Source organism: Ciconia boyciana, chromosome 17 (assembly GCF_034638445.1).
Source record: "Ciconia boyciana chromosome 17, ASM3463844v1, whole genome shotgun sequence".
NCBI lineage: Eukaryota > Metazoa > Chordata > Aves > Ciconiiformes > Ciconiidae > Ciconia > Ciconia boyciana.
Genome location: NC_132950.1, coordinates 9512583 through 9537635, shown reverse-complemented (window position 1 = coordinate 9537635; position 25053 = coordinate 9512583). Strand labels below are relative to the sequence as shown.

The 25053-nt window shown below is 38.1% G+C and overlaps 2 protein-coding genes across 2 annotated transcripts in view; one reads left to right on the top strand and one right to left on the bottom strand.

Annotated features, from left to right (window-relative positions):
- Window positions 1-12615, top strand: part of RNFT1 (ring finger protein, transmembrane 1) — a 17674-nt gene extending 5059 nt beyond the window's left edge. Inside the window, 5 exon segments of the mRNA XM_072882221.1 lie at window positions 961-1119; window positions 1963-2028; window positions 2885-2986; window positions 3180-4959; window positions 10550-12615. Of these exon segments, the coding sequence (XP_072738322.1) occupies window positions 961-1119; window positions 1963-2028; window positions 2885-2986; window positions 3180-3314 (462 nt within the window). The 3' untranslated portion in view covers window positions 3315-4959; window positions 10550-12615.
- On the bottom strand, window positions 9904-25053 carry RPS6KB1 (ribosomal protein S6 kinase B1). The gene is made up of 15 exons (XM_072882205.1): window positions 24752-25053; window positions 21266-21315; window positions 20082-20202; window positions 19651-19719; window positions 19056-19203; window positions 18329-18386; window positions 17258-17358; window positions 16219-16309; window positions 15926-16016; window positions 15509-15616; window positions 15162-15224; window positions 14262-14339; window positions 12507-12614; window positions 11796-11908; window positions 9904-11236 (listed from the first exon to the last, which is right to left on the bottom strand). Exons 1-15 carry the CDS (start codon window positions 24821-24823, stop codon window positions 10999-11001), a joined length of 1509 nt encoding a protein of 502 aa, XP_072738306.1. The 5' UTR covers window positions 24824-25053; the 3' UTR covers window positions 9904-10998.

Sequence of the window (25053 nt, the reverse complement as noted above, 5' to 3'; positions counted from 1 at the left end):
TTTTTCTCGGGGACAACCAATTTCTCTAAATACCAGTTTATAATTTTTTTTTAAAAAAAAAAAAGCTAGTGATACAACATCCAAAAATAATTGTTGAAAATTCCATTACACCAACTGTGACCTAAGCTGTTGCTAAATTAAAGAGAGAATCTGGTCAATAGTGGCAAATCATGGCATTTATCCAGTGTACGTTATAGAAAGAGTACTTCTTCCCTGTTAAAAGTCTAGTTTTAAAGACAAACGTAAGGAAATAAATAAGAGCTAAGCTAAATACTTATGATTATACATGCACACACACACAGTGCTCTATCCAGGACACTTGTGCTTTGCAGTTGTTACTCAGTAAGTTTTAGGGTGTCATTGAACTCTGTTTACCTGTTCAGTCCAGCTACTCTATGCTTCTTTCTCCCTGTACCACCACCATTTTCTTACCACCCCATCCTGTATTGGAGTTAATTATCACAAGATAAGGCTTCTTACACAGGCATGAAATAATGTTTACAGGAAAACAGTTTGTAACTTATGTTTGTTAATAAAAGAATGGGCCTTACTCTCATTTTTTAATCCTGAATGCAGGACACAACTCTGCTAATGACAGGCTGATCTACGTGACCAAATTGTCTTATTTTCCTTTTTCATATAACTTTTATTTTCTTTTTTAATGCTTATGAAATTAAGTCTGATAGCATTGTTAAGTAGGTAGGCATCTGACAAAGCCATCCTATTTTAGCCTATTAATTTGATTTTCTGCAGTACAGCAAACAATTGTGGTGGTGTTATTTGTACAGTTGTGGTGAGACTCATCATCTGGTCTTCATTCTTTTTCATGCTTCGTATTTAGTTGTTTCAAGATATTATGAGAGGAAGTTACTCAAAAGGGTAACAATGCATCTTTTCTCTGTATTTTGAAAAACCTTTGTGGTTTAAATCTTGAGCGATTCCTTTGCATGTCTTGCTTAGGGCTACTGGTACATGCTGTTAGAAGAACTCTGCCAGTATTACCGTATGTTTGTCCCCATACCAGTTTGGTTCCGTTATCTTATTGGCTATGGGGAGCTGGACAGTGTACTAGGATGGACCCTTGGGATATTGCTGGGCCTTCTCTACCTCATCCTAAAAGTACGTAAGCTTTATATTCCTCTCAAACTATTTTGCAGCAATTATCACTGGAGGGTTAGAGGCATATAAACTAACACATTTCTGAATGATCTCGTGTTTGAACTGACTTGCAAGTCGATGCTTCAGTTTAACTGATACAGCCTTCCAAAACTGATAGGAATACTGGCTCAGGGCAGTAAATCTTCTTTTTCCTGCACCTGTTCTGGGAACGGAGTGAGGTTGCATAGCAAAGAACACTGTTACTGTAGGTCCCTTCACATCAGACATGGGATCAGACTGTTACCAGATATTGAGGAAGAGAGCTTGCAAAAATAAAGGTAAAATTAATGGCTAAAAGAATCCGCATTTTCCAGGAAACTAGATTTTCTCTCTGCTAGAATATCCTGTGCGATGCTAAACAAATTAAACATAAGCGTTCATACTGGCTGTCTACTTCACCAAAGAGATAATCTACCCCAAATCTAACCAGACTCAGTACAAGTTCGAACACGAAAAATACTTTATAATGCTAAGGTATCTGAATTACAAGTCTAAAGACTATTGCATATATGATGATAATGCTGGTATATTTGCACTGGAGTGCTTAATTTCAGAACTTCAACACTATTTTTCTTTTAAAGAACAGACACCTACTGGGAAAAAAAACTTCAGGCTAAAGTCTTGGTTTGGTTACATATTAAGCAACTAAAAAGGGTCAGTCTGACCTATAGCTCTGCTTATGTTCCTGCCAACATCAAACCAGCAGTGAGACTTCTAGTGTTGGAATCTGCCCAAAAGCTTGGAAGCTTTTTGGTTCACAGAGAAGAATACTGAGCGTAACTCAGGTTTTCTTTCCCATTTCAGCTTTTGAGCTTTTTTGGACAATTAAGGAACTTCAGGCAGGTCTTACGGATATTTTGTACACGACCAGTGAGTACTGAATTCTCTTATGACAAAACAATAAACCCAATTTACATGAAAATACTTCTTTTTAAAATACCTCATTCCTATATTACTTTGTATTGTTCTAGCAATAGACAACTGCATTTTTAAAGTAAACCCTGTATACTTGTTCTCCCATTTCACAGTCTGAATTCCCTGACTACATGATTACGTTGTCATCTGAACAAAAAAAAGGAAAACCAAAAAAGTCTATTCTGCATGTCCCTTCAGATAAACGTACGTGAAATAACATACCCCTTTTGTCCTGCTTCCTACTTTTTAACTGGAATAAATATTGGTTGGATGCAGACAGAGCTTTACACTGAAATAGAGTGAGAATTGAAGCTTACCAAAATAACTGACATGCAAGTAACTTCTGTTAGAATCATAAGTTTCTAGATCATCTTTCTGTGTAGTAAGAGGTATTGTTTAGAGTCTGCTATTCAGGCAATAAAATGTATAGAAGATTTTGGAGCACAGCGTCACTGAACTAAAAGAACAATAAAGCACTTCTCATTTTCTAAGTGCTATCTTGATCAAATTGGAACTTAACACAGTGTTTTGCTCAGAGGTCACTGTTAAAATAAAACTGATACAGATTTTTCCAGTAACTGATTGGGGAAGACACTAACTAGACATGGTAAGTGGGAGCACATAACCTTTAGGCCCCAAGACAACTATTAAAAAAACTTAGCAACATTTCATTGGATTAGGGATTGAATAGTTTTCCTGACATAGGAGCCCTTATTCCCAATTCCTTTCTGTCCTGGTATTCTTGTGTTTTGTTTTGGCTCTTCCGCCCCCTCCAGAAACTAGTATCTCCTGAAAATATCTTGTTTTACAGCACTATGGGGTGACAGCTAGCAAGAGACAGTGTTCTGAATCGGATGATATTTGTTCAATCTGCCAAGCTGAATTTCAGAAGCCTATTCTGCTTATCTGTCAGGTAATACACATAATCAGAATTATTTTTTGCAAACTTAAGAATCTTTTAAACAACTGGTAAACAAAACTACATAAAGTTAGATTAGCGAGTGTATGTCTTCTGATTATTGTTAGAAATCAGGCTATGCAAATAATATACCGTCTTATAAATGGAAGAGCTTAGAAGCTCTAAGTTCTCATTCTTTTCATTACAGCACACATTTTGTGAAGAATGCATCTCTTTATGGTTTAATAGAGAAAAAACGTGTCCACTCTGCAGAACTGTTATTTCAGACCATGTTAACAAGTGGAAGGATGGAGCTACATCTATGCATCTACAGATTTTCTAAAGCATGTCAAACAACTTGTTTTACAGTTTGTTTGTTCAAGCTAAGGTTTTTCAGTTTACTGCAGATTAAATTGTAGGTGGCACAAGGAACGAGTTTACAAATTCTAGATATCATGCTTTATGAAATGTTCCAGTATTTAAAACAGTACAGAAGATGTTAACTTGACCTTCTTAAGCATAGAAAAGTAAGTTTTCAGAATGAACGCAGAAAAGCCAGCATTGCTTCTCTTGTGATTCTTGTAGGAAACAATCAAGTCCTTGAAAAATGCTGCATTACTTCTTGTAGCAGCTTCTTAATTCACCATTTTATTTAAAACTTTAAGTAGAGTTCCAGACTGTACTAAATTGTATTTATCCTTCTAACATGACTCAACCCAAAAGGTCAACCTACCAATTTTATTAAGATTATGAGCAAATTTTATACTTTGGACTACAGTGAGAATTAGAGCTACTTGTCACACTTGGCATTAAAGGTCCTTTAATGCTAGCCCAATAGATCAGAGAAATTAGCTTCTTATTCATGCACCTGTAACAGCAACTATTTCTCACTGTACCTGGAGATAAGCCACAAGAATAAGATGTTTCCCCTTTAGGTTCTTGTAGACTTCTAATGGATCTTTGGCTTAATACATAAACCAACCACCAATGTTAGTTTTTTACTTAGCATTTTATAAAGTTGGTATTTTTAAAACAAATCTTTAATACTTATTTTTGTCATAACAGGAACCAGATTTTCTTACAGGGGAGAATCTATTTTATACTATATTTGCAATTTGTAGTATGCATAAAAATCAGAGAGAATAAATGCATTTAAATCTATCTGTTTGGTGCATGTTGAATAAAGAAACAAGATTCATTATTGTTTCAATATTAACTTACATGAAAGCACATAACAACAGCTCACTGCTAGGTATACTTTTCCTGTTAAACTAATGTCTCTGAAAAACAAAAAACCTCCAAATGCTACAACTTATTCATGACTAGTCTTTATGCTAATTGTAGAGCTAACTTATGTACAATCTCACCTTTTTTTCCTGCTAGTCTTTTTTCACCTTGCTATTCAGATAAGACTAAAAAAACCCACACAAATTATTCTGTCCCAGCAAAGTTAAATTGAGTTGCCATTAACTTGAGCTTGTCTTAACTGAATACCTTTAGGAAACTTCTAAATTAGGGAAAAAAACAGAATTAAAAAGTTAAACACTTACTTGATGAATGATGTAGCAACTCAAATGGCCAGGCAGAGTGACTGAGTACTATAAAGCTGCAGCTGACACAGCCAGATTTATAGGGCTGACAGGGCATGATGGGAGAGTGCCCTTAAAGGTACAGCTAAAAGTGTAATATGAGTAGAATTTAGTATTCTGAATAAAAATCTAATGAGATGGAAGATTCAAGCTAAGAGGTATCATTTTATGTTTAACCTGGGTTTTGCTATAGCATGCTGTGTATTTGCTAATTGTATTTTTGTTTGAAGTTTACTGCAGTTGAGAGTAAACGTGCCCTATGATTGTTCCACCATGGTATCTGAGTGACTGGGGAAAAAAGACTCCAGCTTAAAGAAAACAGGCAAATGCTTCTAAGTCTGTAATTGGAAACTTATGGGAGTAGAAGAGACTGGTTCTCATGGAAGCCTTTCCCAGCAGGTGAGGTACTTAGTTTGGAGAATGTGCAGCTGAATGCTGTTAGAGCAGTCCTGAGGGCGGCAGGGAAGAAGTGGAGCTTGGCCACAGCCAGAGCTGTGCTGTAAGGGGCTTGTGCCTGTACCTCCACTATAGTCAGAACAAACTGCTCTTTGTTTCCTCAGAGAGATCTAGCTATGCCGTAGCTTGCATTTGAAGTTCATACAAGATCAGAACTGTTTGTTATTTAAATTTCATCAGGGCTGATATTCAGACTGCTGCTGCAGCAGAACTTCCCTTCAGAGACAGAACTTCCCTTGAGACAAGAACTGAATCAGTCAAGGAACAAAAAAGAGTAGGGGGAACTTAAGGTTGGTGGGCCCACAGAGTTTGGCAGCTCACTTGGTTACACAATCATATTTAGACTTTCCCAAACTTAATAATGAATGTACAGTTTAGCTAAAGAGTGTTTTAAGGTATTTTCTTCATACAGGTATTGTGTGAGTACTGTGTAAACAATGAGTGCCATATTTAATTTAGTCAACAAATAGCACCTTTAAAAAAAAAAGCTTTCCTTCTGTGAGTAAAATGCATGACTAAGCTCAATACACAGTTTATAATGGCAGATATAATAACCAACCCTTTCTAAAATACTGGGCAAAATACAAATTGTAACTTATCCTGGATTAGCTTTTCCTGAAATGCCAATATCAACAGCTTAATCACTTTTTAATTCAAAAATCCTCTCAGAGAAAATATAAAGTAAAAGTCATTAGACTTGGACATGATGTTAGAGCAAAGAAATGCACTTCCTAATATTGAATATTGATCAAATTCATTGCCTGCCAGTAAAGGGTAGCCATTCACCAGAATTCCAGTACTCTGACAGACTTTCAAAAAATCTTTTTAGAACAATAGGTCTAAATCACCTTGTCCATTCCTGGAATATTAACTGGGAAGGTACAGATTCTGAGATGCACCAGCTGCTTAATGCAAACAGTTGTCCTGAAAGCAGAGCCACTACCCTGCTAAGGGAAAAGATCTGAGCAACAAGTATGCTTTCTTACTGCCTTATCCCCAAGATGAGTAAATAGCAGCCCTGTTGCTGATGCAGCAGGGGAGAGTCAGAAGGAAGCTTGCTGTTCCATCATAGAACAGAATCATAGATTCATAGAATCTATGATTCTATGACAGTGCAAAGCTGAAGTGGTCCGTCAGGACCAATAGCTTGGACTGGCAGACCTAAGATGAACTAGGAAGGTAGCTACAGATCAAGAAACACGCTGCTTTACACATATACATTCAAAATATGCAGGGAAATTTGAAAGAAATTAACCTGAACTAAATACTCTTTTGCTATAGAACAAAAGTATTTATAAACTACTTACCTCAACAAGTAGTTCAATATCTGAGACAGATACTGTACATTAAGGAATTAAGGCATTAAGGACTGTATGCAAAGCCAGCATTATTACTAAAAAATATGAAACTAATCTAGAAGTATTACACTTGTGGTTAAGAAGGAAAATCAACACAAGAACTCAACAGCGTCGTCTGGCCTGTAAAGCTCACCAAGACTATTTTCTGGAGCACAACAAAACATGGTGTCAGTGCTTTAAGCCAACCCTGGATTGTTGCTGATCCTTTGGTCTTTGTCTACCACACAGCAGTAACAACACCTTACTAGAGTAAGGGTGGATATTGGTCAGAGATAGGACCAGGGAACAATTTGTCTTTTATTCTCTCTGTTGATTCATTTTTTTTTCCCTTTATGATCCAGTGAAAATTATCCAAACCCAGTAATATTATCAAACACAGTTTATTAAAAAACAAAGAACTAAAAAGATATTTTGATCAGCCAGTTTAGATTTACACTTCATAAATGAAACAAGTCATTCTCATCTTAGTTACAGAGAGGAAAAAAAGCAAGTAACTTACATCCATGAATGACATCCTCTCTGATCCGCTCGTCAGCATCATGCTATTAAGATGCAACTCTTCCTTATCAAGCCCACTCAGGCCAGGGTAGCTGCCCTGCTTTCCACACACACAGACACACAGACACCCAGCACATGTCTGACTCTGCAGGAGACAGAACAGAGAAGAGGATGACAAATGGCAATCAACAGCCACTTTTTAAGAGCCCAAGAACCTAGGTGAAGGTACCAGCCCTTGGCAAGACAGACCGATCAGAACTAGCATGTCAGGTCCTTTAAGTTCTAAGCGGAATTCCTCCTCCCTCCCTTTCCCTTCAAAGCTGTCATGAAAGACAATGATTTAAATCCACAGTTATACTTAGGGCCTACCTACTTCCTTAAAAAAAAAAAAAAATAGGTCGCTTGGATTAGCATATGTTTAAATTTGCATTTAATTGCTATTCACATCCATCTTATTCAGCGGTTGAGTATATTTAGTTCCAGTAAACTGTGAAAGATGAAAAACAGAATAGGGATCACCTTTATTTCTACTAAGGCAGCTCAATTTTGTTTCTGGAAGACAGCTACAAAGCCAAGTTAATCTAGAAGAGAACAATCTGTAGAAGTTCATATATAGGAACTGCATACAGTATATCATCAAGGATCTGCAGGAAGAATATTTAAGTAATTTGCCTTGTTCTTAGTAACTTCTCCTCCTCCTTTACCCCTTAGGGTAAAGGATTTCCCTCTAAGCTGGGAAAATGAAACAGCAACTACCCTGCTGTAGACAGAATTTTAAAAAAACAAACAAAACAAAACCAACCAAACCCCAAGCATCTGTCCTAAGAACAACAGCAGTCTCCCTCTGTGTTTGATGCACTTTTGATTAACAGTGAGAGCAGGTTGGGAGTTAATACTAAAAAGAGAATAGACCCAAAGTAAACATCCACTGTATGGTTAGAGTGGACTAAAATATTAAATGTTCTCCAGCAGTTCCGCTTTTAGATAGCAAGACAAAAAAAAGGGATATTCAAAAGAACAATTGACTCCTTTATTTTTATCTTTTATTATGAGCTAATACCAGGATGACATTCAAATGTCAGATGGCACAATTAAGACAGTCTTGGTAGGAATTATTCCAGCATTCCCAAAATTACAATTTAGTACACGAATGGCATCAAATGTATGCATCACTCCCACAGAGAAAAATTACGAAATTCTGAATATCTTATACCAGAATAGTTTCTGCATCAAATGGGAAAAGAAAAACTGCTGGTAACACAGCTGACCTATAAACCTTTTGTGATAATGACCTGCAGAACAAAATATTCCCCTATTTAACATCTAGTAAAAAAAAAAAAAAAAAATACGAGTTTTGTTCAAGTTTAAGATTTAATACTTTTATATGGTTAGCCACAACAGGTATTAACCTCAGTTTTACTATATTTTTGTAATGCTACAAAAATCCTATAAAATCAAATTATAGTGAATTTTTCAGTGATTATAATTAAAAAAGCGCAGCTTGTACAAAATAAAAAAAATAAGATTCTATACTCTAATGAAAAATTTAAGACATTTTTAAATGAACAAAAGAAAGCACTTGTTAAGCTCTCCAATATTCAATGCATTCTGCACGTATCTGAAATAGCCAGACAGGAGCTAGAACTCCACTCCCCTTAGTTCACGACTAGTAATTTTGACACTATTATATATATATAGAGGATCTATGTCTGATATTTTTACAAATAAATACAGGATAAACCATATTGCATAGTGTGTGCTTGCTGTCTGAGTCACACTCCAAAAGTTTCACAGTTATGGTAGGGAATTAAACTTATAATCTATGGGATGCAACATTGATAGTACATGAAATTTAATTTTAAAACCAATGAATTGTATCTGTAATTAATCAGTGAACTCAGACAAACAACTCTTGCCATTCTTGCCAGCCATATTAAACCAATTCTACTGGACAATTATATCCAGACAACCAAAAAGCAACTGTTAGCTGTAACTAGGACCAAGAGAGATCTGCCTCAAAAAAAATTATTTTTTTTTTAAACTAAGTTCCTTTATACTCAGTAAACATGTTAGGAAACCTATGTTAACAAGTGGCACAGAGAGGCACTGCTTGAAGTGTTGCATATTTGCAAATATGCATAATACAAACACACATGAGCACTTTGATTTCAGTTTCACAACATGTCACCAGTGGCCGTATTGCCAAATGAAAAATGGCAATCTTCCAGTACAATTTATGCAACTGTAAGGTAACTTGATTTTCCTTATAAAACTAAAAAAAAAAAAAAAAAAGAAATTTTCCAACAAAAGGCTTATCAGGAAGGAAAAAAAAATACTGATTTTTGCTCCATCATAACCATCTTTTTTGTTGGTTCTTTGTTAGTATCTACAAGATACCGATGAATCCTTCTGACTTGCAAATTCTAGAAAACAGCACTCTGATTGGATTCAACATGCTTAGAGAGTTTTATGGCTTGGATCCTATGGCTCAAAAAGATTCAGTAGACACAGAGTAAGCAGAATCTATAACAAAAATCCCTACTGTTGTGAAACACTAGAAGTAGACTTTGCACAGTTTGACTAAAGATAATGCAACGTGTGGCAGGCAAAAAGTGACAGGACTTGTATGCAGTTGCATGATCATATACACACACACGCACACACCATACACACTCTAACTAGTGTAAAGCTCTGCAGATATTAACCCTTTCACCAGCTATGTTCATGGAAATGCTTTCTTTAAGGCAGGAAGTATTTAAGTAAGGTAAAGTTACCTTTATTTTATTCTTTGTACCTGTAAGTCATTTGTACAGATTGTGACAATTTCAGAAACATAAATAGTGTCCTTAGAACATGTTTCCTAAATTAAGTTGCTAAAGTTCTGACCCACTGTGGAAGACATTCACTGAAAGGCCATTTAACACTTTTCTCATACAATCAGCAAATTTATTGCCCCAGCATAGAAAAAAAATGTTGATAAATTTAGAAATGTATAATGGCAGGGAACTCCCATAAGCAAAATTTTATTTAAAAAAAAAAATCCTCCAATTCTTACCCACTGGTTACAAAAAGGTTTATTTCCTTATACTGTGTAGAATCTGTATATGTTTCCTGTGGTACTTCCTATATCTTTCTACTGACCTTGTATTCCAATGCACCTTTTCCTGGTCTTTTATATGGGTAAGAATCTGACCATATTTGGCTGTCTCCATCTTAAGGACTAGCATATACAAAAGTGTTGTTTCCCAGTGAAATGTCTGCTGAGGACAAGGATGAAATAAGCAGGACATGTATGTGAGCCCATGGCTTCCAGTTAAGCCTAGAACATAGCAGCATTGCCATTTGATTAGATCCATTTGTCTTTGCAGGAACAGCTATTTCAGCTGGGTAAGCAAGTGAAACAGTTCTCCCCCACCCCACATTGCCAAGCTGGTAATTGAGTGATTCGCTTATTGATTTGTTGTTTCATGAGGAGAAGAATCAGAACTAGAGCCTTTACTTTCTTCACAGCAACCAATTATTTTGCATTTTTAATTTTGGGATACTTTCCATAATGAGCTGAATCAAAAAATCTATTTGAAAAATATATATTTTTTTATATATAAAAAACTCATTATGTTTTGAATGTGAAATACCAATTAATTTTATCTTTCATCTTTGATTCCACCCCATTGTAGGAAACAGCTTAACCAAGCTTGCATGCTAATTATTCCTCAGACGCAAGCATACAGGCATTTCATACTTTGCCTAGTGAAAGGGCTAACCCTCCTTGACACATTCACGACTAGACCAGTGATTCTGAAGCAACATCCTGACCCTTAATACTGTCAAGTTTCAAGCTATCAAGCTGAAAAATCCTTGATAAGGTGAGAAGATGTCACTGCGAATCAGTTAGATGATGTGCCTAGAGTTCTGCAATACCATTTTCTAAAGTTTTTTTATGCACCATTGATTGACAGAAAAAAATCCGTTTTTCTTTGCTTTCCAAGTTGCTCTGTGCAATGACTGACTCTTTGATACTGTCACTTTTTAAAAGTAAACCATACAAGCCCTCATATTTCAACTTCAAGGGGGCTTATGTCCGTTCTTTGTTTTCCACCTTCAAAGGCTTAAAAAAATTGTGTTGTCATAGATTCATGCGCAAGTGCTCTGGTCGTTTGGAAATCATGGGAAAAGCTTGTTTTTTGTATGGCCCAGAGTTTGGTTGCCGGATTGGAAGTGGTGCTGAGGCCTCTCCACAGACTGTCACATCCATTTGTTCTATTCCACTTGTCTCCATTGGATATTCCACAGGTGTCTGAGTATTTGATGCGCTGGCAGAAGCACCTCTTCCCCAGAATTCCCCAGGGGAAAACTTTACAGGGCTTTAAAACAAGAAATATAAAAATCAGAGATGAAGATATACACAGCACCAAGGTATGTCCTTTACTCTGCAGGAAGCTGAACTCAAATGCCTATTGAGAAGCATTTATAATTCTTCCTTCCACTTCCAGAAGTTTGAGAGAGTTTCCATGTCTAGCTTCTACCACGGTCTCTTGTAAAGTAAAATTCTCTCATTTGAGTAGTGAGGATATATTTCTAGATGATTGCAGAAGGAATTTTCTGTACTAACATGATTCTTTAGCGGCACATAAGTACTTAGGATGTTCTGAAACAGTTCTAGAGGAATGGTGTACTAAAGTCACCAGACAGTGAGGCTGTATCAGCGTTGAATAGCAAGCAAATTAGTACTTCTTGTGCTGCCAAACACCATAGATTTGTCTCTAATAACGTGGTTTGTAAAATAGGATCGATGCTGCACTTCTAATGGAAGTGACGGGCTTACTGAGAAGAAAGGCCGCATTTTTCATTGCTAGTGCAGATCTATTTCAACTACTTGCCAAAAAGTGTATTACAAAAAAGAAAAAAAAAAAAAAAAGATACCTGACTGGTGTCCTAGGGCTACCTATGAATCTGCGAGGTGATCGAATTTTTGGTTCAAAAGAAAATTTCTCTTTTACGCTTTCAAGTACAGATGGAGCCACGTACGTAAAACCCTGCAAAACAGGAATGAATGCACTGTAACTTACAGGCAAGATTTACATTTATGATCACTTGTGCAGTTATGATTGGCATGAAATAGTAAATGAAAATCCTAAAAAGGAGAGTAAATGTAGACATATGAACTTCTACTCTCTTCCTGAAGCAAACAGCAGGACTTTAGGGAATTCCTCACCCGGGTGCCTGCACCCCCCAGATATTTCTACTCAGATCACAGATTCCCACAGGCATGCTCAATTTAATTAATTTTGATCTATAGAATGGACATTGTTCTCTCTGCATGACTGAAAGCAATCACATGTCCGGGGTTCATAATGGAACTATGAATTAGAATGCTGACATTTCAGAACGTAAACAATGTCTGTCAGCTGTTTTATCTATATAAAGAAAATGTCAGCAATAATCAAACTAAGTATTTTCAAAGCCCTTAAACATTTCAAACCTGTTGCAGAATGCGTGTTTAAAATGATGACAGTTTGCTTCAAGTATCGGGTGGTAAGACTCAATAGAATTCATTTACCTGAAATGCCCTACTGTTTCCAAGTAACGCAACATACCCCTCCACAGTTACACGCTCGTCCCTGGCTCACTTACCAGAAAGACCTGGTTGGCACTTTCACTGAGAGTAGAGTCATCTGGGCTATCAACAGGTGTCTGACGTGTAAACTTTGAATCAAACTGGCTCACATCCTCTTCAGATTGCTTTGCAAAAACAAAATGATTAAGGGTTTATATTACAGATATCAACCAAATGGCTTAGCGGTGATCAGTGTAGCCTCTGGATGGAGTTCATTCCATAGGTTTTTGGCAGAGCTCTGCTGTAGTAAAACCCTGGAGTGGTGTCGGAATCCTGTCGCTGCCAGTGGGAGGTCACTATGGGCACTGACACTGAGAAATAAAGGCAAGGGGGAGGGGCAAAAATTATGGATCAAAAAGGAACACAAATTAAAAAGATGCCTTTAAAAAAAAATCTCAAATTACAAACAAAAAAAAAAACCGTTTAGAAATACAATGCCAGTTTCTTGCAAGTTTAGCCCTCGTCACAACCAGTGTAACACAGTTGCAACTATTAGTTTTTGGAAGCCTCTCCAGATAATTTCTTCCCATTTTTTCAGATACAGAAGTGTTTATATTGTGAGGGATAGATGACAACTCTGGAATAAGTGACTATGAAGAATATTGCTTAATTCAGTCAAAGAACAACAGACATAATTCCAAGATCCCTTCTCTCATTCATAAGTGTAACTGAAAAGGCAGTATGTATTCATTTGTGCAGGCCTTCATGCAACCATGGAAGCATATTTTCAAAAGCCATCTGGTTTGTACAAGTAACTTTCATAAAATCTGCTAACAACAGAAGAACCCAAAACTATCTTCAGATAATTCATTTGGAAATACCAGTGTTGTGTCATTCTAAATTTCATTCAAAATGGTGAGGAAAAAAAAGGTCTGGAGTCCCCATGCTGTAGTATGCTCAACACCAGTGATGCCTAAGTCAGTTTAAAGTGAGATTTTTGGTAGTCGGGAACTATCGGGGTGGCAATACCCATTGCTGCTGTAGCTAATTGTACCCAGAGGGAAAGAAAGGCAGACACCCCACACCGTCAAAATATAAGATAGGATAATAGAGGCTTACTCATCACATCACTGGTTTGAGGTAAACTTTAATTACTGCCTATAATGCACAAGAGGCACTGTAAATATTAATAAGCAAACATACAAAACGCTTAATTAGGTGTCTTCATTGACTTTTGCTTAGCAACTATTTATCATCTTAGCTTCAACTAAGTACTGACTTACTGTATCATGTTTAGAAGCAGAAATTCAGAGATAACTGCACTTGCAAGTCTGTTTAACCTACAGATTAGAAGCAGGAGGAATTAAAACTGAAGCAGAACCTTCTTCCTCCAGGAGACTGAACAGAAGGATAAATTAGCTCTTAGCGGATTTTTGCCACCTTCTCACATAAAATAAGCAAGATTCTATTCCAGTGACGGCTAAGTACCATGACTACAGAGTAATAAGACAGAACAGCATGCTCATGACAGCCAGTATTTCATACTGTGTGGAGACTTAGAAGAAAGAGGTTTTTTTAAATGTTGATATAGCATCAGTTGTCAGGGAAAAAAAAGAAAACCAAACCTGCATCAGGTAGTTTCTCTCTTTAATTTGACAAAAGTGAATCTGAGAACCAGTAACCTAAGTTGATGCATTTGACTATTTAAAGTACCAGAAATCAATGGCACTCCAGTTTGTAAGAGTGAGCATTTCTAAGTTTTAGATTCTACATTGTTTAAGACCTTTCCTAAAGGCATACAAGGAATATCTCACAGCATTCTGAGTACATACCAATAAAGGTTTAAAAGGAGGTTCCACCTTTCGTGCCAACAGCTCATCCCAGTTAATGTGTCTGAAGAACGGGTGAGCCTACAAGAGTTAGCAATAGCACAGAGTCATAATCCACCTTCTGGGTATAACTCACAGAAATTTAAGAATTAATAAGCATGTTCTTTTCAGACCCTCTCTGTGGTGTCTGTCTTTCCAAAATCACCTATGGGTCTAGTGTAATATATTCTGCAGCGCTACATCAGAGTAGCTGGAAGAGCTGAAAATTGGTACCATACCTCCGAGTCAGACAACGTACGTCCCTATCATGTTTTCCTTGAAAGTATTAGGAAAAGTCAGTTGACATGCAAAATAGCTCTACATTTTTCAACTTTAAAAGTTAGATATCTAAAAATAATGACAAAACACTGTATTAATGACAAATTATCAGAACTGTGAAATAAGGAGGACTCTCTAGTACTTTGTTAATCTCACCACCAAAAAAAATCAAGCTGGAAGCAACAAGAACTAGGCCTCTGCCTTAACTTTTAGCTTGCAACACTGAATGCAAACTAACAATGCTTTTCCCTTGAAAAAGCTGCACTAAATGCAAGGGATAGCAGGGTTTTTGTCAGACTGCTAGAGTATCATTGCTCTTACACGGTTGACTGTACAATTAGCATTGTGCAACTAGCAGAAAAGATCTACTGGAAGACCGAGCTAAAGAATAAAAGTTATTTTCCAAATCTCAAATTACCAAATAGGTAGACAGCTGCTTTCGTTAAGTTTTAAAGCGTTCAAATTTTGATCAGTTGTCATGTGTAGCTGCCTTTTTGCTCATTACGCTTCAAGACTGATGTACCCTCAAAGCTGGTTTATTTTCAGTGAGGTAATTTAAGAATTCTTCAGTTAAGTTAAAGTTACCTGAACTTCTCCAGCATCTCCAGGACCAGCTCCTAGACGTGAGGCAGCATTTCTTTTTAGCAGCTTAAGGAGAAATAACATCCAAACAAGAAAAAATTAGTTATGCCGCTATGACTAGACTAGTTCTGACATGAATCATCACTTGAATGAATACCATGCAGAATGAACACAGAAAATCTGCATTTGTTAGGAAACAATTGTATTTTCAAGGAAAATCACTTTCTGTACCATGCAAAACCAAGACTGACTTAGTAGCAAAATAAGCATGGGCTAAATAGCCATAGTGGTATCATCATATTTCTACTTTCTACATACACACATAGTACCGACATTCATTAAAATTCTACCTTTTTAAGCAGATCTCTGGCTTCTTGTGTGAGGTAGGGAGGCAAGTTGAGTTTACACTTGAGAATCTTGTCAATTGTTTTCTTTCTGTTCTCCCCAGTGAAAGGAGGCTAGAAAGCACCATTGTAACGGGAGGAAAAACAGGACTTGTTCAGGTCTCTTATTTGTGTACACAGAACTCACTTCAGTAATTTATAAAGCAGGTAAAATTACTGGAAATGGGACTTCCAAATAAGTGTTTGGATGAGAGCAGCTCATGACTGTAGTCAACATAAGTGTAGCTGTATTTTAGTTATATTTCTTACTTGCAGTTTGTATATATACAAATATACGTGTATTTGTACATGCATCTGAATTAGAATACAGGTAACTACAAAAGCTATGAAGAGAAATACATGCAATTATAACTGTGCACCTACTGCTCCAGTCAGCATGTCATACATTAATGCCCCCAAACTCCACCAGTCCACAGCACGATTATGCCCACTCCTCATCAAGATTTCAGGGGCCCTATAATCAGAAAAATGGAAAATATGAAAGTATTTTAACATGCTTAATAGTAATTCTGACTACTAGTTTTCAAACAAAACCACTTTCATCAAGTAAAATTTCCATAAGTGACTGAACATATGAACTATCAGTTAAAAAAGGCAAAATTTAGCCATTACCCCCAGACCAGAGTAATACTTTTCTATTTCATCATGCAGCTCACATGTATTCAATTGTTCCACAGAATGTGTGTGTGACTGTTCCATCGTGAATAGATTCTTTACATAATCCGAAGTCAGTCAATTTTACATGACCTGAAATTAAATATATAAAATTTAAGACTTGCCAGAATTATGACATTTGTATAAGTAACATTAAAAAACAGGAATTCTTAACATGGATACGTAATAACTCTGAACTACTTCCAGGTATCTTTAGCGGTCTGACAAAGCAATACAGCTATAAAACAGAATGAGGTAATCACACTTAGAGATAAAGCCTCTGCATTATACCTGCGTAAAAGTGTTGCCACTTGGTGAAGAGAGACGAGACAAACTACCAAAACTTATTCACATATAGACAAATATATTTAAACATAAAGATTGTAGAGCATCATTCAGATAAGAAAGTAGGCTATCGAATTTTACCGCTTGCTTCAAAGTTCAGAGAGGAACCTTCAACAAATTGTGAAGTGCCCTGAATAATTCAGTACAAAGACTTAGTCTAAGTAAGTTGTTTAAGATAATGTGAAAATACCGGATGGTACAGATGGCCAGACTAATCGGTGTCATGCAGTCAATGTAACTGCATTCAGGAACTGCTACTACTGGCAGGTAAAGTGTCAACAGCTAGGTAAGTCATTTCAGCTACAGATGATTTGGCATCCTAAATTGCCTTTCCTAACTAACATCTTCAGTCATCCCCATTACTAGAATGTCACTGATGCTACACTGAAGACAGATCTTTACATACTTTACAATGACCCAGTAGAAGAAAAATTGCAGAGCTGCAGAAATAGCAAGTCAACCATTCAAAAAATGCCTGTGTCTATACACACGGAACTTGGAGCTTGCTGTGGCCTATTAAAGCCAAAGAAGCTGTGTTTAAGGGCAAGCAATTAGCTTTGGCAATTCTTTAGTTATACCAAGAGTGACAACAAACGTGCCATTGTTCTAAGGAAATTAACGTGAGAGTGAAGTGTTGTGACCTTTGAAGAATTTTTTTTCAAATGATTGGGAACGTAACTGTTACTATATTTCTACCTTGATGATTAAGCATGATATTTTCTGGCTTCAGATCACGGTAGATGATTCCTTTTTGATGCAAGTGCCCCAGTGCCATTGAGATTTCTGCCAAGTAAAAGCTGAAAGGAAACATGTGCCACAAAATTAGACATATTCAATCATGCAAAGCATCTTAAGCACTAAGACTATTACATACATAGCAACAGTTTCTTGAAAGTATCATTAGAAGTGTTTGAGAGAATAAATGAGAGAAACAATGATGCCTTTGAGGTCAGTTTGCCAAAAGGCATACAGACTCCAAGATGAACTACAAAATTACGCCACTGGCATTAGGTTTACCTGTTCAGTAGCTATCTTATCATGAATATATTTGGAGGAATCTGAATTTACCAGTTAGTGGTTAAAATAATGCTTCAATCTGTATTACCATATCTAGATAGCAAAGTTGAAGGAAAAAAATGAAGCTAAGAAGGTAACTGGCAGCACCCAGAGCACTAGCCGTGGAACAGTATTACAGCCCCGTATGTACATCAAAGCTTTTCTAAAGCATTTTCGGCATGCACTGTAGGAAGATACAACTGTATTCAGTTGTGTGAAGCCTAATCAATAAGGGATAATTTCAACTTGTTTATATGTAAAATACCACTACTCAAAAGGCTTTTTCTCTTTCATTAGCATAATTACCTTTATCACTTCACATATCCGATCGTTAGAATACAGAATTTCCAAGTCACTGTAATGGCTGTAAGTGGCTGGTAAAATTGTGCGTGGATCAAGAACAAAAAACCCCTGCATTTACAGCAAGTCTTTCACAGTCTTTTCTCCAACACCCAGAACACCTCCTTTACCACAACCCTATGTAATACAGCCTCCCTCAGCAACCAGCAATGACCCTCTTCTGTAGTAAGACTGGCACAAACGGGTAAGTACAGAACACACACATCTTCCCAAAACCCAGTTAACTGCTCTTTTCCCTAGACTAAAAAAATGAATGAGTAGTTACAGTTTTTCAAGTCAGAATATACCATTTAAGGACTCGGGGGAAAAAAAAACCCAAACCTATTAATTTACCGAAACAGTTTCACTTACCAAGCTGTGTCTTCCATAAATATCCCTTCTCTCTCTAACTGCATAAATAGTTCTCCTCCTGTCATGAGAAAAATGAGATTATACTCTATTAAAGTGCATTTTACCATTTTTAGTCAGTCAAAAGTCTATTTTCTAGAAAAACTACAAGCAACAGATATTTGTCCTGCTCCGCAGAAAGTTGTTTCACAAAAAACAACTGAAAATATACTGTTCTGTTATTCTCAGAATTCTGTCAACTAAAGAAATGCCAAAAGAAATCAAAACAGCATGCTGAAAAAAACAACAGTGTTTCTGTCCCTGTTTTCTCCTATTGTTATAACCTGAGCAAACTGCTTCTAATCTGTGTCTGTTTCTATCTGTGAAATAAAGATAACACTTTCTTGATTCACAAAGAACCTGCAAGGACTAAAACCTCAGGTACTCCATATGACTGCATAGGATCTAAGTGTAACATACAGGAATTACAAGCCTCATGGAAGAAAAGGTATTAAAAATCTTCCTCTCCCGTACTATAATGAAAAACAACTATGTTATGTTTCATTCATCTTTATTTTATTGAATTAGAAGGTTTATTTACATTATGCTTTGTATTCTCAATGCTAACCTATTTTACATTTTTAAGACACCCTGCCAATAGATAGCTGGCTTTTTATAAGCAGAATAAGAAATCCAAATTCTCAATTATGTAAAATAGCAAGAAGCAGGTAACAGAATTTCATATACTGACCACTGAGATACTCAAGGATGAGGTAGAGTTTTCCACCAGTCTGAAAGGCATAAATTAAGTCTACGATGAAGGGATGTTTCACTTCCTCCAATATATTCCGCTCTGCTTTTGTATGAGCTGTATCCTTTGCATTCCTTACAATCATTGCCTACAAAAAGCAGAGAGATGTGAGCACAAGAACATGCTAAGGCAGACTTTTATATTTAATTCCCTTCTGAGTTTACTAAATCACAACACTACATATGATTCCACAACATAATTTAAAAAAAAAGAAATTTCACCATGATATATACATAACTTGACAGGTTTCTTGCAGAAGTTTAATTATTTATTTATCTCATAGAATCATACAATAATTTAGGATGGAAGGAACCTCCTGAGCTATTTAAATTAGCTGCTAAGAACTACACAGACAAAACAATTTAGTTAAAGACTAATTATCATTCTGACTGTACCTGGATAACAACTGTATATATCACCGATAAAGTTTAATTTAATTTTAGGTATATTAGATAATTAGATAATTGTAACAGCTAAAGGGAGGGGTAGATTTTTTTAGATTCAGACAGTAGTGAAACGTGAACATTCAGGTTACCTTTTTAAGAACTTTCATGGCAAATATTTTCCCGGTGTTTGCTCCAGTTACTTTTCGTACTTGAAATACCTATACAACACCAATACAAAAGCAATCACATATTATGACTGCATGAGATGTCTTAAGTTAAAAACAAACTTCTGCAAAAGAGAGATGAGATCACCTACAAACTGCAACGCTGCCTGAAGGAGAAGAGCTAGTGACGGGAACCAGAACCAGTTTGGGACATTTTCTACTGCCACCAGCTGGTGAGGCTCTGCCAGTGACCTCGGTCCCACGACACCAACGCTGGCAGCGCCGAGATTACCTTCTGGCAGAATGAACTCTTCAGAAAACAGGATGGGAAGATTAGACCTTGCCAAAGGCAGCAAGCAATCATTTTGACCGCCTTCAGCGTAATGGATTTACTTCTGTAGAAAAGAGTTCCTTACCTTTCCATAGCCACCTTTGCCAAGTACGCGTAGTAACTCAAAGCACTCTGGTCGGATCTTTTCTGGACCTCTGTTTACACTAGTTTCTGAAATCTCAAATTTTTCACAATGTTCCATGCCACTGGATAAAACCGAAACAAGAATATAAGACTACCTGATAATCAAAAAATATCAAATGAAAGTAAGCAAGCAAATTACTTTCTGAAAAGCATACAGTGTATCTGACATAACTGAATGACTGCTTTGGAGATTTAGAGAATTGTCAGCATCAGAAATTTTATTTAGGTGTGTGCAAAGCAGTAAGTTGCAACTTGCACAGAAAAGGTCACCTGCAAATTTTGGGGATTTACAGTATCAAGATTTCCTTCAGATTCCTTCGGTTTTATGCATAATAAATCTCTGTATTACACAGGAATTAAGTTTAAAGGACCAAAGCCTCAAACTGACTTAGATATTCCTACAAGACCTCAAGTAAAAGCAAGGCTTTAAGGTGTGTTTAAGTTTCAAATCACATTCAGCAGCCTGAACAGTCATGGTGAGACTTCTGTAACACAAATATCTTGCAGAAAAAGTATAACAAAAGAAGTCTCACAACTCTGAACATGCCACAAAAGAAGACTGAACCGTAATTCAATGATGCTTCTAAATTAGGCTACAGTTCTGCAAGAGACTAACAGATTGATGCTGCTAAAGTAAACGTAACTGAACTGTTTTAACTATCGCTGCTTTCTTCTCACAACGTGGTACGCTGAAACAATCTGGAAATCTGTAAATGAGGTAATGCTAAAGGTAGCTGTCTCCTGAACTTCAAATCAGAACTTCTGAATTCCCACCTGCTTCAGACTGCTATGCAAATCTGCAACTGGAGCCTTTATAAAATGAACAGAACAGACAGTGCAGTACATTGATATTACAAATATTATTCAAGTACGATAGATAATGTTAGGAGAAACAAGGATTAAAAGACAACAGCAAGTTTTGCCAGAATTTTTTTATTATTATTATTGTTTTATTTCAAGATACAAGTCACAAATTTTAATGTGAAGAAATAGTGAAGCGACTAGAAACAACTCAAAACTTAACAATAATGACAAAATTTTCTATTTAACTTAACAATGTAACAAAATTAGAAGTTATATGTAGTTGGCATGAATGGTACAGAACATTTTCTAGCAGCAACTTACAGGTCATATTGGCCAACTCCTCCATGGTCCATGCTCTCACTTAACTGACCCTGGGGATGGGAGGGGTAGAAGGAAGATTAATTATAACAGAAGAAAAAAAGCAGTGTTAAAAGTAAATGCACTGATGTGTTTTACAACTTCTTAAATTATACATGTAATAATTATATCTATAATTTATATTATATCATTAAATAAGCCTAAAGGTCAGGAATAATAAGTTATCAGCAGAAGATAAGAAATCTACAAAATTCTGTGCAAGACTTGCAATACTTCCACATATTTCAAACGGTGACACATGGAACCACTGTTTTACCTGACTGCATTGTTACTCAATCACTTTAATATTAAAGGTAACAATTTCACACACCCCCAAGTGAATTTGAAAAATGTTAAGGTACTGCATTTTTTTTTACATTTGCTCTTACATATGAATTTTAAAATCTTATTACAGTGTTATGCAAATTAGAACAACAGTAAAGATTATGTGAAAGGATGAACTGGGATTCATACGCACTAGAAACAAATAATCTACTGAGAAGCTTGTATTATTCTATATCGATAATAATCAAATCCCAATAGTAATGAAAGAATTAAGCTTTACTCTGATGTTAAATACCTTCTCTGACCAATAATCCTCCCGATAGATTAAGGCATGCAAATTTTACTAAAGAAGGCTCAAGCACTTCAACATCAGAACTAGTCACCATTAAAGAATGTAGTTCAATTCGGAAGAGATATTTTCTTCAAAGAATTTTCAACTTGATCCCTTATGCAAGATAATACTTCCCTGTAACTGTGGCTCTACATGGCAAAAGAAGTGCAAACCAAGCAGACAGCTGGAATGAATGCAAATAGAATTTAATGGGCAAGCTTCTAATAAGCTTCATACTATACCTTACCATTTCTGTTTTTAAATACACGTATGCAAAATAACAACGGCAAGTTAGTGAGGAACAGCCTGGAATCTACAGACTTAATATTGATATATTGAGTGACGTGTGAAATTCAAGAGAATTGGAAGGGAAAAAAACCCATTGAGATCTGCAAAAAGCAGATCCAGCCAAGGAGTGCATTTTTAAGTAGTATACAAGTGAAAACACTAACCAAAGAAAATGAGAAACTTCCAATAGCTTCCAAACCATTTAAGTTTACAGAGGCTGGTTTATTTTGGTGGGTGACCTAGAGGGGAGTTTAACTCCTGGTTCCACCTACTAGCACCACAAGCAATTACGGAGTCCAAAAGTTCAAGTTTGTTTCCAGGTCAGAGAGCTGCTAGCTCATGTCCTCTTGATAACATTTATTAGAGAAATCCAGCTTATTGACATCTGTTTCACAATAAAACCCAGTAAAGCTGCCCTTGACCCCCCTACTGTTAGATGCCAACAAATGAATTTAAAAAAAATTCAACAAACACGGAGAATAAACACCCATCACGTTCCTAGAACAACTTCTCAAGTTACCCAATGGTTCTGGCAAAGTTCACACATGCTACTCTTCCCCCTGTGAACTATGGTTTTCATTCTCACTATCAACTTGAACAAAATTCACTTCAGATACCATTCCACTATTTTCAGGATTTCTTCTCATTTCACAAACCCAAGAAATGCAATGGTATGCTGGCTAGAAGGCTAGCCGTCCTTCAGTCTATACTTATTGTTTCATTTATTACAAACACAAAAATTAAGGCTGCATTAATTATTATGGTGAAAAAACCAAACAACCACACAGCTTATGAGTAAACTCTCCTTTTAAAAGCTTCTTCAGATTTTCTAGAACAACCGTGCCTATTCAAAACTACAACTGATCTGTTCTCGCTACTGCTAGGCTTACACCTTTCAGGAGGTACCAGGGACCAGCACCACAGAGATTAAACAAGATAGTCCAGACTTTACACCTTGCTCTCTTCCAGTTTAATGATCTCAACTGCTCTGGCTGCAATGTCCTTCTGATCCCTGCAAGACATGCACAACACCTAGAGATAACTTTCAGTTAAACATTTGTCCCCTTACACTTTCCTGATGCTTCCCCTTCTTTCCTGCTCTTGTATTCTCTGCTTTTCAGTTCTGTTTTAATTTCAAGTCCATTCTCATCCTCCTTTAGCTGTTTGCCAAAAGGCACCTTGAGAAACAAATTAGGTTGCCAATGTGCATTCACGTCCACAGTTCTGCCGTAAAAATTTCAGTCATAGCAATTTTTTTAAATCCACAATGAGTTTTTTTAATTGTTCCCTGCGACTGAATTATTGGAACGTGAGAGAGAACAAATTCAACTTTCTTGCCATCCCCCTTCGAAGCTGTTCTTGGCAACATTAACACTGTGATGCAAGTGACATTTTTTTTAAGCCAAGTACTTTATTGATTATTGAGGTGACAGACAGTGCTTTATCCTGCAGGTTGAGAAGCATTCAAGCCTTCAGCTGTCAAACAATGTCTCTACAGTTTATATGCAGTGTGGGTATCCCAACCGTGATACAGAGTATCTGGTTATCTCAAAGACTCCAAGACTGTCATAAGTATTTAAACAGCAAAAAATAAATGCAGTAGCAGTTTAAGCAACAGCAAACGTTTAATATACAAAACAATATAAAAAAGCAACAGTAGCGCTAGAAAAATATAAACAGAGATCTTGTAATAAAATTCCCCAAAAGCCTTAACAGAATCTACATGAACATTACAAAATGACAAACTACAGATTACAAGGCGAACCGTTTACGAAAGCATGAGATGGGGATGCACGTTGATCCATACAGACGGCTAACGTCGCATTTTAAAGCTTTGCTTTTAATTTTGCCGCTACAGCAACGGCTTTATACAGTTCCAGAACGATTAGCATTTCTGCACTGACGTTAACACATGTGACAAGAAAAAAAAAAAAAAAAAAAACCCGCTGCGGCACTCGTGCTAGGAAATCCAACGCAAAACTTCCAAGGGAAAAAGCTCCCGCAAGTTTGGCGCAGCCCCCACCCGCCAGCAAGCCGGGGCGCAACCGCCGGCCGGCCGCCCCCGGCGGGGCAGCCCTGCTAGCCAGCTGCCTAACACCCGCTCCCACCTACGGGCGCGACGCCGCTTCCTTCGCGCGGATGGGAACTCCCCGGCCGCCTCCCGGGCGCTGCGAGGCCGGGCCGGGCGCGGAGCCCGCTGCCGCCGCAGCGCTGCCTCCCCCGGCGCAGCTGTCGGGGCCGCGCCGTCGGCTGTCGCCGGGCAGGGCGCGGTCGCGGCCGCCTCACCTGCGCGGGCCAGGGCGGCGGCCGGCGCCGCGCCCCGCCTCGCCCGGCTCCCGCCCCGCCGCGGCCGCAGCGCGGCCCCTGCCCGCCTCCGCGGCGTCCCCGCCAGGCCCGCGCCGCTCGGCCGCCGGCAGGATGCCCCCCGGCGCGGGCCCGCGGGCCGCCTCCCGCTCCCTCCCCTCAGGCCTGCCCCTGGCGCCGCTCCCCGCAGCGGCCTCCCGCTCCCTCCCCGCGCCGCGCCGGCTCGGGCTCCCCCCTCTCACCCCCTCCTCCAGCTCCTCGTCCGAACCCGCGTCCTCAGGCTGGTCCAGGTCGATGTCGAACACGCCCGCCATGGCGCGGGAGCGAGCCGCGGCGCCGCCGCCCCTTCCTGGCTGTGCTGGGTGCGCGGGGCCTGGGCCGCCTCATGGGCCCGCACCCCCCAACTCCGCCACGGACGCCATCACCGGCTGCCCGGCCTCAGCGCGCCTGCGCCCCCGCCCCGACTCCGGGCTCCGCGCAGGCGCACAGCCCCTTCCGGCATTGGCTGGGGCCGCACTGAGCATGCGCAGCGGGGACACCGCTG